Source organism: Colobus angolensis, unplaced genomic scaffold (genome assembly GCF_000951035.1).
Source record: "Colobus angolensis palliatus isolate OR3802 unplaced genomic scaffold, Cang.pa_1.0 Scaffold73, whole genome shotgun sequence".
NCBI classification, from domain to species: Eukaryota; Metazoa; Chordata; class Mammalia; order Primates; family Cercopithecidae; genus Colobus; species Colobus angolensis.
Window position 1 is genome coordinate 3,476,737 of NW_012121043.1, and position 19,657 is coordinate 3,496,393.

At 33.6% G+C, this 19,657-nt stretch overlaps 1 protein-coding gene across 3 annotated transcripts in view; it reads left to right on the plus strand.

Moving 5' to 3' along the window:
• Window positions 1–19,657, plus strand: part of CADM2 (cell adhesion molecule 2) — a 1,120,439-nt gene that overhangs the window by 1,020,523 nt on the left and 80,259 nt on the right. For 2 of the 3 annotated variants that reach the window (XM_011927577.1, XM_011927576.1), the window contains exons 7-8: window positions 403–581; window positions 18,245–18,364. In XM_011927577.1, the coding sequence (XP_011782967.1) occupies window positions 403–581; window positions 18,245–18,364 (299 nt within the window). The remainder of the gene's footprint in view (window positions 1–402; window positions 582–18,244; window positions 18,365–19,657) is intronic. The other variant, XM_011927578.1, reaches the window with a different exon arrangement.

Below are 19,657 nucleotides of genomic sequence, written 5' to 3' on the forward strand. Positions count from 1 at the left end.
TATAAATATTTATGTTTACTTACATTCAAATACATCTGAGGAAGATTTACCTTCAATAGCCTAAGGGCAGTCTTCCAATGTGGGGTGTGAGCCATTAGCAGCAGAATCTGGGCCACAGGACTTGAGCAGGGAACCAGAAGTGACTGCTACAGTGACTCAACAAATTAGTCTCTGAATACATATCTCCTTAATTAGATATGATAGAAGCAGATTATATTTGCTATACCTCCAACTCTTTTGAGTGAATGTGTGATGGTCCTTTTAGTATCTTATTGAAGTTAGTTAGCATATGGTTATGTACAAAATACGTGTTAAATACTTAAAAATTGATTGATTTACTTAATTCACAGATATGTAACATTTCTTATTTTTGCTCTCTACGTGCATGTTTCATTCCAATAGGCCAGAACCTGTTTTGTGGACAAAGGATGGCGGAGAATTACCAGATCCTGACCGAATGGTTGTGAGTGGTAGGGAGCTAAACATTCTTTTCCTGAACAAAACGGATAATGGTACATATCGATGTGAAGCCACAAACACGATTGGCCAAAGCAGCGCAGAGTATGTTCTCATTGTGCATGGTGAGTACCTTTTTGAAAACATTATATGTGAAAGGATGCGTAACTTGAAAAACTGTTTAAATATATCAAAATTTTAAGCACAATAAACAAAATTGCAGTTTCTTTTTATTTCAGAAGGACATCTCATAAGTATCTCCAAGATTTAATATTAATATATTCCCAGTCAGACTGATAAAATTATAACATACATAAGGTTTTTGGGAAAAGCTTTCTCAATTATAAATATAATTCTTATATGTTGTCTCATAAACTATATTAATGATCGTCTTTATTTCATTTTTATTTATTTATTTGTTTATTTTTGAAGGCAGAGTCTTGCTCTGTTGCCCAGGCTGGAGTGCAGTGGCGTGATCTCAGCTCACTGCAACCTCCACCTCCTGGGTTCAAGCGATTCTCATGCTTCACCTTCCGAGTAGCTGGGATTATAGGTGTGCACCACTATATTTTTATTAGAGATGGGCTTTTGCCATGTTCACCGGGCTTTTCTTGAACTCTTGTCTTCAAGCTATCAGCCTGCCTTGGCTTTCCAAAGTGCTGGAATTACAAGTGTGAGCCATCACACCTGGCTGATTGTCTTTAAATTCTATAAATAAATGCTTTCGTTTATAATCCAGAATCATGAAAATTACATATCCTTTAAGCTAATTTTTGTTATATTATCATAAACATATACTTTATAACTTCTGTAATTTGGTTTCACAAAGAATGACAGTGTGTCATTGAAATGCAGCAAAAATAGGAGTGTACAATATTAACAATAACTGCATTAATTTCATGTGAACAATAATTTAAAGTTCTTACAGACTTTTCTTGACTATACTTATGGCACAATTTGAGTACACATAACAAAATCGCAAAAAGAAATACCGGTCCCCATGAGTGAATACAATTTCTGTTTTCTCCAACTTTAAAATGACACAATGGGTTTTTCATAAAGTAGCTTCTTTTAGATATTGTTAGATGGAGATGAATTTTTATGAGATTGATGAATATTGCGATAAATAAAATTAGTCAGGTTTCTTTACTGCAGTACTTTTCAGACTTTATTGTATATGTCAGGGTGCATTGTGAATCTCCACTAGGAAGAGCCATTAGCCAATGTAAGATTTCCATCATATTTCACCAAGAAAACTTTTCTGGGACTAGTATTATATTCAACATAATATTACTGTATACTAAATGAGTATTGTATATAACACAGTGCTGTCACAAGTCCTGGATCTTAGAAACGATGGACAAAATATGTTTATTTGACATCTTTCCCTTGAATCCATTTATGGAATACTGAAAGAAGTACGTGTTTGTTCCATACCTTTCCAAAAAGAATTTTGGGGATCTAGTCTATTTCTTTGTAAAGAGATTAATTTTAGGGAAAAAATAATTAAATGCGTGTTATTTTTCATAGGTGTTCATTTTGTTCATTTTTCCAAAGTTGGAAAAAATTGATATTTTCAGTCAATATAGAGTTTTCCTATTTTCAAATTGTATTATTGTATAAGATCTCTCAGTACTTAATACCGCTCTGCTATGGTAAGCAACGAAAGGCTCATAGTGAATATGCTATTCGTGTAAAACATCCAGAAAATAGTGGAACTAACAATTTAATTTCTAGCACTTCAAGAATTGTACAAAATTCAACTTTGGAAAAATTAGCCTAATCAAATTAGACTGGTAAATTGGATTTAAATGTAGTAATCCCTGTAGACAAACCCTGCTGGCCTTTCTGCCAGAGAGAATGTTACAACCACTGGGTGTGTCAGGAAAGTAAGTCAGATCCTTAGAGCAGGATCCAAGAGTAGATTTCAGTTGATGCTCCCTGGATGTTTAGATCATGCAGTCATATAGGGAAAGTGTAGTCTATATGATTCACCTTAATTTTCCAAGTGCTTCTCTCACCTAACAGTTTCTGAGAACCTGGGGACATGTTGTAGGCCATGTCACATTGTGTCAAAATCTATATGACATAAAATATTGAGAATTAGAAGAGAAGTGACAGAAAAAATAATATACCAAAATGAAAAGTATATCATTTTTTAAAAGTAGTTCAAGTCAGGAAAATTCATATATCTTCTCAGTGTTTGCAAGCTAGCCAACAGCATGATTTCCTAAACAGCCAAGCTACCTTTAGGTAGTTGGCAGTTGACATATTTCTAATAAATACTTCCCTAAGCACTTTGTGAGAAGTCATTTTTGGCTTTGCTTTTTGAACTACAATTCATCAAAAGCACCCCATAGATTAATGCTATTCATGCTGCTAGATAAGTGCTGTGAAGTTCAACAGTGGTTTACCTAGGATTATTGACACAAGTAAAGAGAGGCTCAATGAAACAGTGAAACCATATTATGCTGTGTTTAAAAGGAGCACCAATTGGGTTCATTGCAAAATAAAGGTTTTTTCCCCTTTGCACACTGGGTATAATGTTTCATTAGTCACTAGTTGTATAAATATAAAAAGCTACTCTCCTCGGTTAATGGTTTGGCTGTTTCAAAACCATACTAAATGATGAAATTTGAGTGGCATTTCGATCTATAATGAATGCTGTATGCATTTTGGAATGCAGCGATAAGTGATCATTTGTGAGAACTTTACCCTTTTATCTTTTATACCAAGGTTGATTTTACATTAGTGGTGATAATTGAATACAGCTCTAGTACAGAGGGTTTTTCATGAGCTGAGACCTGTGTCTTTGACTGTACCACAATTGCCTAGATTCTATTGATTCTTAACTTGATGGAGGTCTGAGCACTTTCCTGTGAAATCATCTACTATCTGGATGCCATCATAATAGTTAGATTTTATTGTTTGGGTGTCAATGGAAGTGCATGATTTAAACGCTACCACATTTAATTGTTAAAACCACTGACATTTTGTGTTAGAGACACTGGTGATTCCCCCACTCCCTCCTAATTACACCTTTAAAAGTTTCAGCATTAGGACCACATGTAGTAATTTAAAACTGCCAGTCTAAAATTTATCCTCAGTGAAAGGCCCAACCAGAGTCACCATACTACTACCTGTAAGATTAAACATCATGCTTATGAAACATTTGCACTGTGGAGGTTCCATTAAGAAAGAAAGTAGCACATTTTATGAGCAAGCTTGGCAATGGAAATATTTAGCTGTTAAATTAGCCGCCATAATAATGGCGTCCCCAGGATCTGGTAAGAAATACAGTAATACCAGCAGAAAAATTAGTAACTAATTTCTCCTTCTACCAATAGCTATACTATCAATAGCAGGTCCAGATTGTAGAGAAGGATAGCAAGGATAATGATTAGAGCTTTGGAGGAAAAATCATGTTATCTCTCTAATTAATCCCTCTGAGCAGAGTAGTTTCGATTTGCTTCTTTATAAAAGTGTTGAAGTATATCTCTTGTGATTATTGTTGTCGTACTACTTATCTATTTACAATGGAGGATTATATTCTTAGTTTTAATGGCTTTGAATATCTTGACCCATTGCTATTCTTAACATTTGAAGAACTAGGATCAAGAGAAACATTGATTCACTCACTCAATAGATATTTAGTACTTATCTACCAGGTGCAAAGGAGCAAATGTAAATAACAAATACAAACATTACAGTTTAGTGTGGAAGATAAGCTAAGCATTTAGATAATTGTAACACAGAATAGAAGAGTTATAGGGAGCTATAGGAAGATGGCCATACAATGTGGTCGCTGTTCACAATTTGTGTAGTTCCAACCGTATGGAATGTTTAAAACTGGTAACATATCACTATTATTTATAAATATTATAAAGATAATTATAATAAATATTTAAAGTAATATAAATATTATGATCAATATTATTTTAAATTAATAAATTCATTTATAATATGACATACATTGTAAATAGAATTGCTCAGCAAAGTGCCAGCTATATGGATGTATAATAAATTAGACTATTCTTATTATTATATTTCTAGTAGTCTTATTATACCAAGGGCAATCAAGCTCCAAGGCTCTGCTAAGAAACTTGCCCATGAGTTGCATACAGTTATGGCTCATAGTCTTCCCGGAAGGCTACCTAGAACATAAATTAGGTTAATGCTATTGAAAAATGAGAAAATTCTAAATTTTCATATGAGATAGAAAATGTCTTAAAACTCAACAATATAACAAATTGACCATGTACAAAGCAAGACATAAGTTATAGTCACCCTTGTTCTCTGATGCAACATTAAGTTCAGAGAATATAGGCTGAATATCTCATCTTCAAGCAGAAACTACCCAGATCTGCAACCATTCACTGTAGAGAATATAGCAGATGATACCATTTTATCATGCAAGGAATGGATATAGGGAATGACCAATGGTACTAATTCTATTTTGTGATTAGAAGCAATGCATGTTCTTCTATTTATCATCAATTGATTAAAAATACACTCATAAAAGTGTCAGAAATGGACAGCACCGGGGAAGCTTTGAGAAAGAACATCTATGGAAAGTGAGAAACGTGAATTACCACATACTCCAAGCCCTAAACTTCTTCCCTCTTAACTTTCCCAATGTCTCTTTTACTTCTCTTTAAACTCATCAGAGAAATTAATAACCACTCCTCAAAATACAAATGGGAAACAGACAGAGATGCTGCAATTCTTTAATGTCACCTCCATACTCAAAACCGTCCCCAGGATCTGGGAAGAAATACAGTAATACCAGCAGAAAAATTAGTAACTAATTTCTCCTTCTACCAATAGCTATACTATCAATAGCAGGTCCAGATTGTAGAGAAGGATAGCAAGGATAATGATTAGAGCTTTGGAGGAAAAATCATGTTATCTCACAGTTATAGCAGAGTTGAGATGCACTATTCAAAAACATTTTTTGTAATATTCCCCCTTCCTTTCCAAATTTACTTTTCCTTTTACCATAGTAACCCTATGTGAGTGTTAAAATTATTTTGCCACTGTGCTAACTTATTCCCTTACTTCATTATTTTCTCCTTGTACGAATAAGTTTTATAACAATTCATCACTCCTTTATTATCTTAACTCTTGCTATCATTTAGAATGAAATTGCCCACTATGCACCTTTCCACAGATTTTGTTTTCTTTACATATGTGTATTTTGCATTTCTAGCAAATTTTATCTTTACAACCATGTAAGATAAGTAAAATCTCTATAATTAGTATTATGATACTATATAGTAAATTTGAATCAAGATTTGCTTATATTTCTGTCCCGCTACTCAGTTTATCACAATTTCTGATAATCTTGGTCTCTCTAAAATATCACTTGACTGTTACGGTTTGTTTTGTTTATTTGTTTATTTGTCTATTAAACAGTGATGGAAATAAGATACTGCTTTCTATGTTTCCAGGATAATTTACTTCAGAAGTAAGATATATAGAGAATAGGATACATCATATTTTATTGTTAGTTGGTAGGATTCATTATTTTAAAAAGAGTGTTCTGGAGTTTTAGAATTTTAATAGAGAATATTACTGCTAGAGATCTCTATGTGCTTTGGTCCACTAAAAGGTATTAAGCTATTAAATGTGCCTTTCTAGCTCCTAAGAATCAATAAGATTGCTACTTACATTTCACTCAGCTTTTATTGTTAATAATAAATGTCAAAAAACACTCAAAGACAGAAAATTGTACACATAGATATTACAGACTGCTGCATCAAGCCAAACTTCCAAGCTTTGTTGCTCATGTAGACGTGTATCATTTTCAGGGACTGTAGGTAAACCCAGGTTCCCTCTTCTCTCCTGGATAGTGAGTCTCCATTTCAGTTAACTTGCTTACTATGGGAGAGGAAAAATTGAACCATGGATGGTATCTTTTCTTTCACTTTAACAGACATTTCCAAACCATCTATCATCTTTTTCAAATACGTACCAGATGTGCAAAACATAAATTCAGTTCCTTTAGAGTTATCAGTACTTGACCCTAAATTTAGCAAAATAATATATATGTCAGGGAATGCAGTAAGCATTAAGCAACAGATTAGGAACATCATAAAGTAATACCTTAAATTTGCTTTTAAAATTTTCTTGCCATAGAACTAAGCAAATATGATTATAATAATACATCCCTTATCTTACAGAGATATATCTGTCATGTATTCATGTCATGATTATCAGTGATCTCAGAACTTCCCTCACAATACAATGAAAAATGTCCTTCTGTGCTTTATAGTAAAAGTGTAGCTGGGCTACAAGGTTGCCAGCTCCTGCAACGTGCATTTACTGTTAAATTATCCAGCAACAAAACATCTAGAAGTATTGAGAGGCTACATGACTTTTTTAGGCAAGGTGATCTTTACAACACACTGAGAACTAGGAGAGTACATCTTCTAGCTCATATGGGTGGGTGGGGAAGGAAAAAAAGAAGCCTGGATTACGGGCAGATGTAAAGCCTAGCAAACATTAAAAAGGGATTCCACTAAAATCTGTTCTTTCACTTGGAAACAGAACTACCAGTTGGTAAGTTAATTCTGTGTGCTCATAATGAGCATTTTTCCTTTGGAGCATTTTTCTTAGAAGCATAGATGGAAAACATACAGTGGAGGGAAAAAAGGATGGAAAAGACATCCATACGGAGCAACAAACGCTGTGCTAATGGAAGAGCCCTATGGTTGCTGCTCTCATCTCTGGTTGAGAGTTTCCAGGCAGTAACTAGTTGGATGATTCTTAAAACAGTATCTTCTTTAATCGCTGAGATAAAACGCTATCATTTCTGGACATGAATAAGCAGGGAGAGCTCTGATGCCTGTAGGAAAGGTGTACCTCTGACTGGATGAATATGCTGTTGAACTCTGCAGAGAGAAATGGAATGGCATAAAATAGTAGAGACAGGAGCACTATTTTCATTATAAAACATTTTAAAAGGTGTATGTGTGTGGGCACAGTCAACACAGTTAAGGCTTAATTATATGTCTCTGTTTTAAGATGAGCATAAAGTAGATACATTAAGGGTTCTGCTTTTAGAGTAAAAATTCAGTTGAGAGATACCATTCTGAAATAAATATTTCTATGTGCTACATGGATCACAGACTGAAATGCACATAGGAGAAAAACCCTCATTCTTGCCTTCTATCACTAAAAAAATTCATCATTAAAAAATATTTTCTCACCTTATTTACACATAATCTTTTCTCTCAGTTGCAGTATAAAATAAGGTAAAGAGAAGGATCGAATCTGTGACACTCAGTCCTTCTGTATTTGTTTATTTGGTAATAAGACCAGGCTGCAGCTTTACCAAAATGTACAGAGCTCTTCTACCCAAGTATATGTGTGTTAATTGGCTCATTTGTTAGAGATTTCAAGCAATATGCAATGGCCCATGGGAGGAAATTTTGGCATTAGTTTTCAGAAACAATGGCATTCCTAAACAGAAGATATAGATTTTTACATAAAACCTGCATTGTAGCTTCTTACAATATAGTTTTCACAAATATTGTAACAACATATGTACTTGTCTATAATCTAAAAATGTTCCTTGATTCTATTCTACCCTTCTCTCCAATTCATCACGAAATTCCATCAATGTTGCTTCCAAATCACGTTCCCAATGTGGCCACTTCTCTCCATCATCCTCTCTGGCTTAGACTACTAAAGTATTGCCTAATAGGCTCCCTGCTTCCACACTCCCACACCTTCGATCTCTGTCTCAGACAGCTTCAACATATAAACGTTTTAAATGCATATCTCTTCATGTCGTTTCCCCATTTAAACTTATACAAAGGCATTTCATCATGCTTAGTATAAAACCCAAACCCTCATTGTCCTACTTTTCCAAGCCCTGCATTTGATGGCTCCTGCCTACATCGGTGGCATCTCTCATCACTCTTCACACACCCACTTCTGTCTCTCTGGTCCTCTTTCAACTCCTCTAAGTTGTCAAGGTCATTTTCTTTTTAGACATTTTGCCTCTGCCTGGAATGCTTGTCCAAGATGCACAAGGAATGCTGCCAGAAATGCTAATCTTCGCAGGATTGATTTCTTATTCAGAGCTCAGATTAAATGGTATTTCTCAGTGAGGCCTTTTTTGTCCACCACCATCTAAATTATCCCCCAGTCACATATCACTTCAATTAAATACTCTACAAGGCATATATTATGATGTGATAGTTTAGCTGTTTGTGTGTATACACATGCTTGCATGTGTATATATACAGATGCATATATATGTACACATATAATGTACACATATATATGCATCGGTATATGTGAATATATTCTATGTCCTCACGCTAGACTATGACTTCCTTGGAAGCAGACATTTCACGCATCTTGTTTATTTCTATACCGCTAGCTCTTAGAACACTGCCTTGTAAATAGTAGGTGCTCAATAAATATTTACTTAATATTTAAATGTTTCTGTCTCTCCCTGTTTTCAAGAGAAGAAACTTTAGTGAAGCAATACGTGTGTGTGTGTATATACATACCTACACATATATACACATACATACCCATGTCTACATATATACACATACATATGAAAATATAGTTGCATGTGTGTATATCTGTACACATCTATACAGATATATGTGTGTGTATATCTATACAAATATATATACAGATATGTGTGTGTGTGTGTATATATATATATATACATTCACACATACACACAAACAGCCTTGAGTTCTGGACAAAATCAGGGAAATAATTGATATTCCTTGGTCACCAAAATAATAACCTTTAGTTTTTATCCCATACTGAAATAAAACATGTATTTAGCAACCCATGTGAAATGTGCCTTACTTATAGAATTAAGTAATTCAAAACATAAATAACTGTGCATAGATTAATTCATTTTTCTAATACAAATCTTTGCAATTAAAGAGTTATGCAATTGACTCCAAGCATGTGTTTTCATCTTTTTGAAAAGTTAAATGACTTTGCTAACTGAAATTTAACCTTTTATACGAGAGACCTTGCTGCTCATGAGCGCTCTGACCATTAGGAATACAGGTGATAGGAACGGATATTCAAAGTGAAGCTCAGTCAATGTTTATTCACAATTCTTCTTGCCATTATTTAGTTTTATTCAGGGATTGTGTTCTAAGCGTATGTCAAAGTGGACCTATTTATTAATATGCATGTGCAAAAAGTACCTATAAATAGACACTCATAGTTTTCCTAAATTATAGATTAGCAAGATTATAACAATCTTTGAAACATTATTACCTTCTCATTTAATATTTATTTAATTAACCTTTTGTATTGCAATATAGAATATTGCACTGGGATTCACTTTATTACTTTCAAAAACTGGTAGCTAACAAACATGTATGTCAAAATCAGAATTCGCTAACATAAGTGCTGTGTGCATAGTACTCTCTTCACCCTCCAAAATGCAGCACAGTTTAGTTAATCCTCAAAAATGTTGGTTCAGGATTCTGGAATCTACTTTAATCTTTGATGGAATTTATATATTAAATAAGAATCAGTATCAAGATAAACCTGAAACATATTTCGGGTAAGTTACATGGTGATAAATCTATAGAGTAACATAAAAATATGACCTAATATGGGTTAAGCAACTATTTCACAGAATAAAAGATTAAAATGGAAAAAAAAGTCATACAAGACATCTTAGAACAGTTTTTAATCATAAGCATATTATACCTAAATATGGATGGCTTACCGGGAAGAGTGATTTTTGTATTCTGAAATGTTCACTGACATTAATATTTTAAAAATAACATTAATATTAAGATAATTTTTTCTAGTATACATTAGATTATTTTGTAGTTGAGATAATTACAGAATAGGAGGCAAAAAATGTATTTACTTCATTGCATTTTGAAACTGAACCAACACCTTTATGGACTCTCATATGTCCTGAAGTCATGTGCAAACATTTTTGCATGTATAATTTTTTGAGTGAAAGTGTTTTGCTTTTAGAAGATCAACTCTGATCCATCACTGGTTAAAAACTTGGTCCAAAAGGATTTATATAAATGAACAGGTGGAAAGTCTTCAATTTTTAGATGAGGAAGCATAGATGCATAGAGGTTAAATGACATTCAAAATGGCTCTCAGCTACGTTATCACAGAGCCTACATGAAAAATCAAAATATTTGGATTTCTCAGTCAGTATTTTTCTACTATATCACAGTTCTCCTTGTGTTTATTCATAGTTGATTTACTCTTTTCTTTTAATGAATGACAGTAATATTCTCTTACATTTTCACAGAACTTAAAGTATTGGACCAAATCATGTGATTTACTTTTAGGTAGAGTATTTTAAGCAAAGAGTAAGAAAGGGCTCACAATATTGAAGTAGGCGGAGTTAAACAATATAGGATAATCCACTGCAAATGCATTTTTTTCATACTTTAAATTTCACTTCACTTTTGTCAGTTTGGAATGTAAAAAAGTACTATAAAAGAAAAAATGCATACATTTTTTCAAATAATGCATTGATTTTATTCATAAACTTTTCTTGTAATTACATAGAACTGACAGTTACCGCCTACAGTTTAAAATTGCAGTACTTTTCATTTTTTAAGAACAGCTTTTTTTTCTTGTATAAGGATTCCATTTAGTATGAGAAACCAGTGGACGCTATCCAGAAGGATGAAAAAGGGTGTATTCAAATATGTTTTTTAAAAGGGTTCCTTTTTATGAAGTTACTATATGACTGTTGAGGACGAGGCATGTACTGGTGAGTTGGGACCTTCTCAACCTGGTGGTTATCATTTAAGTAAGAGCCTTGGTGCTGTTGTCTACTTTTACGCTGTGATCCAAATAGGCTGCTGCATGTAGCTGAGCATAATGGGAGCAGATAAATGTTCTTCTTTTTTGCACAGGAAAATCAGATAAAGTAAACTTTCCTCTTACAATTGTTTCCAATGTCAGTCAGTACAATTAGTAGTAAGGAAAAATGCCCTATTATTTTTTAAGATAGGGAAATGTGAATATCTTTCACTAAAAAAGACACATCTTACCATAATAATTCTAAAGATATACCTCAAGTTCTAACACTTCTACATCTCCACTAATAACTCTTAGTTTTTATTTTCTTTATCATCCTGGGATCACCCCTGGGGGAGGGCATTAGTGACATAAAGCAGAAAGAAAGTAAACATATGGATTCCAGACTAAATGGTAACCATTTCTTTCTCCCTATTGAACACTAGTCCTTGGAGAGAAACAAGCAGCTTGGGCTTCTGAGACTCTTTAGACTTAATTTTGTTTTGAAAATCCATTCTGAATGCCATTTTTAAAAAGAGAAACTGCCAGAAAACAAAACAGGTTGACAAGTTAGAAATTATTGTACACTGCATTTGTAGAGAACAGAACATGCCTTTAACCTGAAAAGCTCGTTATTGGAAAAAAGGTGCTGTACCATTCTTCAGGTTACCGTATACAGCGCTTGTTGAAAGTGATTTCATTTTGACAAGGTTATACAGGATCTGTTGTGCTCTAATAAGCTCCAATAACAAAATGTGGTGGCATTTTTTAAAAAATCCTTCATTAGAATATAAAGAAAAGGACACTTTTCTATTGTTTTTAATTGGATGATATGATTTAGAGCTCTAACACTTTTAACAACACTGAAAATCTGCATTTAGAATATAGAATTACTCTGTATGCTACATTTTTATTTTTTTAATACTCATTTAAACTGGAAGACTCTTAACAGGAATTACAAAAAATCACCTCACACATGATAAAAGGGAAAGCAACTTTTTTCAGGGATTAACCATGTATAAGCTTCTGTTGCTGATTCATAGTTTTAAGAATGATACTATTTTATTCCCTATCTACTGGGATCATTATCACCAGGAGTGACGTTATTGATAAAGCACCTGTCATCTCCAGCGCTGTGGTACATCCCTGCAGTCTGAGCTACTCAGGATGCTGAGGCAGAAAGATCATTTGAGTCTAGGAGTTCAGAACTGTAGTGCACCACGGCCATGCCTGTGGATAGCCACTGCATTCCAGTCTGGGCAACATAGCAAGACCCCATCTCTTAAAAGAGATAAACGAAAAGGGCCTACCACATTGAAAGTATAGAACTAGGCACCCTGATGAAGCCCAAAAGTTTACCATGAAGTTCATTTTCTCTATTATCTTACTATCATTTGTTCAGGAAAAAAATGCAAGCAATATATGTTAGGTATCAAATGAATGTTACAGCTTCTCAATTTCCAACCCCAGATTTTATGAAGAACTTTGAGTTACAATCAGTGTACTGCGTACTATATTATTAAAAAGGGCTAAAGTAGTAGAGTTTACAAATTGATTATGTAAACTAGAGCAAATTTGAAAATGTCGTTATAACATTGCACGTGTTTAACTGGTGTTTTCTACTGAGGGACAGAAATGGATATGGAGCTAGTGGGATACATATGACTCTGGGTCTTCCCACAGCAGCATGTCATGAATGGAAGCATTATTGGTCATGGGGGTATGGGACAAAGCGAAGGAAGCAGTAGGTAAACTCAAAAAGTACAATGGTTGGTGAAAGAAAATTAGGTGGGACTTAGTCAAGGAAGTCTTCACAAAGCAGGTAGGAATCAGGCTGAGACGTGAGAGAAGCATTTTGCTAGGTATCAAGAAAGGGTGGCTATTCTGAGATGAAAAGCTAATGAAGGATTGGCTCAGAGTATATTTGTCTAAGACAAAGTGATATTTTAAAAGATAAGAACATGTTAATTTAGAAGGCTGAGCCTACAGTTTATTGGGAGAGGTAAACACATAAATATAAACATGTATATGGGTGTCTGCAAAATGCCTAAAAGCTCAGAGAAGGCAGATATTACTCTTTGCAGAACTGGGCCATGCTTTCCATATGAGATCTTATTTGAACCAGGATTTAAAGGATGGACATGAAAGAGAAAACAAATGTGAAACGGGGTATGCCTCTGAGAACCTACAGCACAAAGAACAGAAAGAGCTGTGTCTAGCTCTGTCATGGGGGAAAGCACTTGTGTCAGAGGCAGATGTCTTCTTGTGTGCTAGGCTTAAGCTTCTTTCTCTACATTAACTCAGCACGTGAAACATTAAGAAAACAAGCCAGACATGTATCCTGTGAGAAACTCTAACCCCTGTTGTACCAGGAAACCTTAACATTATGGTTGCCTCAACACGATGGTGGGCGCAGTTTTGGAGTTCCTATCAGAGTCACGCAGGTTGAGCAGAAGAGATGATGGACTGATGAATTTATCATATTAGCGTTTAGCCATGGTCCTGTAAACAGCTTTTAGTTTCCTGATTTAGCAGATGTGTTGCTTTAGCTGAAATTATACTTCTGCATGTGACTAAGTTCTTATAGAAGTACTCGGTTTATTTACATTGCATTTATTGGCACCCCAACATTCACTCAAATGAATGACTTTTGCAGCCTAGTTAGACTTTGTCTGCCCAAATATGAAATTGTTTTACTGACTAGATTTAGGGTTTCTGTTTGTTATTGAAATACTCCCAAATTTCATGTTTTACATGAAAACAGTACTTTATATATGTTATAAGTGAAATGAAAAGTATAATTTATTATAATTCAAACTTTATGTGTGGGCAAAATTATAAGAAGATATTTTCATATCTTGGAATCTTAACTTTTCTCAGTTTCCTGTCAATAAAAAGGCTCACATTTCCTTTTAAATAAAACTTCTTTATACACACACACACACACACACAGATAGAGGTTCAGGATTTATGTAAAATGTGTACATATATAAAATGTATGTATAAAGATATATTTAAAGTTTAGATAATGAACACTGGATCTGTATGAATTCATTTCATATCCTATCTAAAACCATCTATTTTAGCAAGTATTACTTATTTTAGTATACAGTGATATATGGTATTTAGCATGTGGTGAGAATAAATTGGCTAAATAAATTTAAAACACATAATTATGATTTCATAATTTCAGAGAAATTATCATTACACATTCCTATATATTGTGATTAAAACTTTTAACAGCCTGAAAACTATTGTTAGATTAGATAGCAAACAAATTTCATATTAATGAGAGTATTTTAAATTCTGATTTTGATGAATCATTGAAATTTATCTTGTTTGGATTTAAATTGTGTCTAAATAATTTATGTATAATTACTAATTTCTCTGATCAGCTCTAGACAAAATTTAGTTACTTTCACTTAGTTCACTTTTCAAATGCCTTTTCTATTAGCTACATATTTTATCAGTTGCTGACTCTTCACTCTTTATACCTTAACATCTAAAAATACAAACTACAAATATATAATACAACATAATTAATTTCTGTTGTAAATTCGAAGTGCTGAACCTATCATTTATAACTACATTTTTATTTCAGGAAAATGCATTTATAGTTGGTTAAATTAATACACTATCCAAAGAAAACAAAAAACAATGAGCTCATATTCTGCAACATTGAAATCAGAGGTGAAATATACAAATTGAGCGGTGTATTGGATGGTTATCATTTCTAAATTTCAATATTCACAAATTATGCATCACATGCCATAAATTTGACCATGTTTTATTTATAGTTGTCTTGGTGTCTATGTTCAAATATCATTTGATTAATCATAGGATGTTAATATATAAGGCATATATTAATATATACTGACACTGCCATGTCACATTAAGCAAATTACTTAAAATATTAGTATAACTGCAGATTATCTTGTCCTATGGAAATAATAAGTTAATGTTGAACCAGTATTTAGTATTTTTATGATGTATGTGTGCATGTGTATAAATTCTCTTTGTATGAATTAGTATATTTTCAATACTGGGAAATATTTTAAGTGGTATCATCTTACAAGGGATAAAATGGGCTGCAGTTTCCACCCTGTACTGTATTTGATGGAGTTTTCTTTTCATTAACAGTGTAAGAGGTTTAAAAATGTGCCGAATTCTAGGCAGAGCTCTTCCCTTGAAGAACTGATTGTCTAGTGGGACACTGATAGCAAGAAAAGCAGAGCAGGTAGCAAGTTCACGTAGAAGACAGACGTTTCATGCAACTGTCCTGGTCTTTCAGAGAGTTTCAGCTCATTCAATTGATCTTACATCATTCAATTTTATTCAATTATTCCAATTAATATTCTGGTGCTGAATATTTAGCTTATTTTAACTTTTACTATTTCACGATATAGCTGAAATAATGGGGTGGTCTTTAACAAATAATGAAAGAACATAATAAAACCCTCAATATTATTAGAAAAACAAAAATGTTTTAAAACACATAGAACAAAATGAAACTAGTAGTAGTTAAAAACATGTAACAGTAACAGGCATAGGTTTCTTTACAAGTCATTTTTTAAACCCGATTTGTCATTTTGGCACTTTCCACCAAATTACTTTCAGTCAATTTGGTTTTAGCTACATATGAAGTTGGAGAGGAGGATAAGAGAGGATGCTGAAGAGATAAAAAAGAACCAGGCTGTGTGTAAATAATAATTTGTAATGTTGTCTATTTGTATATTTCAAAAGATTCTAAGGATGTTGGTTTGAAGTGGATTAACAATTATTAAAACTACTTATCTTTTTAAGTTATTTGAGTATTAATCTATGGAAAAATGTATGCTTACTGCATTTTTACACTTGTAAGAAATAAAGATATGGTTTGCTTTATATAAGAATGCTCATAGTACTTGAAAATGTATAGACTGTCTTTAAAAAATTCAGGATTTATTACTACCTATATTTTTTGATGTGGAATAAGTGAGGCAAGGTTGCGGGGGACTCCGAATAGTACTACAATAACAACAACAACACTTATTATTATTGCCTAAACTAAAACCAAAATGAAATCCCATTATTTGTATTCTTTCTCTTAATAATTCAGTGATGGGGCTGATTTTGAAAGATTACTTTTCTTATTAGAAGAAGATCCAATGCAATCATATTCGAACTGATTATGTGATAGGAAACAAGCCAACGTGTTATAATCTGTGATAAATTTGGAAATAACAGTTCATTTACATAGAGTTTTAAGTGACTAGTATTGTTCGTTCTTAAATTTGCTATCCTTGGAAGATATTGGCCTTTGCAGTTATTAAATGCATATATTTTGAGATCCTAATAAGCAAATAATTTTGCTAAGAAAGAATGTATTGTTTTCTATCACACTTTTTTAAATTTAGAAAATGTTTTCATTTACCTCCTGTCCGCCTAAACTGTTTAAGAACTCTTACCTTGAAATAAGGAGTTATTATAACAATTAGTAAACAAGAAGCATCTTTGTCCATATACATAATCTTTCTTCATTTATAATGTCTTTAAAGTCAGTTCTACTTTATGATAATGGTAAATCGCACTTCAGGCTTTACCCATTTTCCCTAGTGATTAATGCAGCACCACTGAGTTTTCAAAAGGTTGTTTTCTTAATTTGACTGACCAGGAAGCATTTTCCCTGTCGAAAAACAGGTGTAAACATCAATATTCAAGATAAGAGAGTCATCTCATGCTGTTTTCTGATGTATCCAGTGTAGAAAATTCAGCGGGTAGAGTCTACAGAGTGAGGAGGGCTATTTATCAGCAGTAAAGTACTAGAAAATGTTTAGTGTGACTCAGACTTTAACTGAGAGAATGCCAGGAAACTTTTAAATACAAAATAATCTGTCAAACACTCGGAATATATGGGGGCTATGTGACAAACATGTGAAATCAAACCTCAGCACAGGAATTATTGGTAATTTGGAAACTGTTTCTAATTTCCTCACTGTGTAGATTACACGCGTATTCACTTTCGACAAGATTTGACTCTCTGAGGATATCACTGAAGTTCTCATAGCTTGACACTGGCTGTATTGTTTCAATGTTCTCTGTGCTGCTCTTCATATTTTCAGCTGATTTTGAGTGAAAGGAAAGAGGATTTGGGCATTAAACACTATTCTTTCTGGGTTTTATTTTCTCTGTATTTGAAGCTACTCTTAACTTTTGGCAACTTAGAAATTATGGATTAAAGGTTCAATGTTACACTTCCAGTGTATGCTCGATAACCTCTCCTAGGTATGCCATATTAAAATAAATCACAAACCTTTCAGAATATTGGGTGCCATGCTAGTTGACTCAATACTTGCCAAAGACTCCTAGGTACTGCAAAATTATTAGAAGGCGTTACCAGCTAAACAGGGTAAGAATTGCAAGATTCTAAACTGTGCATTAACATCATTTGTGAGAACAGGAGAAGCAAAATAACAATAATAATAACAATTGGCTTCTTTCGTTTGTTTGTTTCTAAAGATCGCTCTCATTTCCTATCATTAAGTCTTCCTAAAAGAAAAAAAAATCAAAAAGCATTTAACATGCATTTACACATTCATTGTTAACATTTTGTTAATCTTATATGGTGGTATATGTGTTTATTTCTGTATGTGTCATTCTGTTTACTTCTTTGACAAAGCATGTCATTTTTTTTTACCTACATGTTTTTTTGCTACTGCATGTCAAACTTTTTAAATGACTCAGTGAACAAATGAATTCTTGTCATTTTACATTTTACTCTCAATATTGCAAACAACCTGCTTATTCTCAAACATTGCTCCAAGTTTTTGCTTTGTGTTGGAGCACGAAAAAAAGTGAAAAAAAAAATGACAAGAATTGTGTGACACAGTCGGTTTTGTACCTGATGTTCTGTTAAAGCTTGTTAAAGTTAAACCTCAATAAGTTATATGTATTTATAATTTGAATCATTTGTGTTTCTCTTTTGTTTGCATGATATGATTTTGTTTATATTTTTTTTTCCACTCACCAGATGTTCCCAACACTTTGCTTCCCACTACTATCATCCCCTCCCTTACCACTGCAACAGTCACAACCACTGTAGCCATAACAACCAGCCCAACCACATCTGCAACAACCAGCAGCATCAGAGGTACAGTATGCTTCTTTGTTATAGCCTGGAAAGCACATTAACTGGAGCTTTGTGGAAGTTTTTAGAAAGGTTAAAAACATTGGGATTCAATTTTACTTAATTATGAGAATTAAGTCACCTAAATTACTATCAATTAGGGTTATTGGAATAGAATATGAGAAATTATGGTACTTTCTATTTTTTGAGTGTTACTTAAGACTTATCAAAATCTTGCAGAATATAGATTTAAAATATACGGGGCTTTAAAATGTTGGTCAAATTTAAAATGTTAGCATGACACACAGTTTTTGCCTGTCTTGAGAGGTAAACAAATACATAAGATGTTCATGTGTGCAGAGGTAGCTTTTGCTTTTTTTAAAATTCCAGTTTAATGTTAATAACTTGCTACTCCTCCACAACTATGTAAAAATACCTATAGTGTTGAAATTGTTCTAAAATTGACATAGTCCATGGGGTCAGTATAAATTATTCTCCACGTAGAACTTGCAAGTAAATATTCAAAATACATGTTATCCTAAAGTGATTTGCTGAGTGAAGCTACTTATTCTACTAATAGAGTGTTCTAAAAGCAATGTCTGTTGTCCCAGATGGCTCCATGAGTAATTTCTGGTATCGTTATACATATAAGAATTTTTGTTTCAAAGAAAGCAACCTTATAAAGGTGGGAGTATCCTTAAAGGCAGAAGAAATAACTATGTTACGTTTGAGAAATATAAAAAGTATTCCTGAGCAGTCATTAAGTGGTTAGTAGTTGATGAGGAAATTAAAAAAAAAAAAAATTGAAGCCATTATAGAAAAACATGGTTTAAGGCCGGGCGCGGTGGTTCACGCCTGTAATCCCAGGACTTTGGGAGGCCGAGGCGGGTGGATCACGATGTCAGGAGATTGATACCAGCCTGACCCGCACGGTGAAACGCCGTCTCTACTAAAAATACAAAAATTAGCTGGGGGTGGTGGTGGCGCCTGTGGTCCCAGCTACTCGGGAGGCTGAGGCAGGAGAATGGTGGGAACCCGGGAGGTGGAGCTTGCAGTGATCTGAGATCCGGCCACTGCACTCCAGCCTGGGCGACAGAGCGAGACTCCGTCTCAAAAAAAAAAAAAAAAAAAGGAAAACATGGTTTAAATTTAATTTCTACATAAGCAGTGCTCAGAGAGAATTTGTCATATTTAAGTCTGTCTTTTTCTTATTTCTTATATATGTTTAATGTCACCTTGGCTCTACTAATATCTGTGAAATTTAACAATTTAACTTGGAATTCATGAGGACTTTATATTATTATATTTAATTCAGTT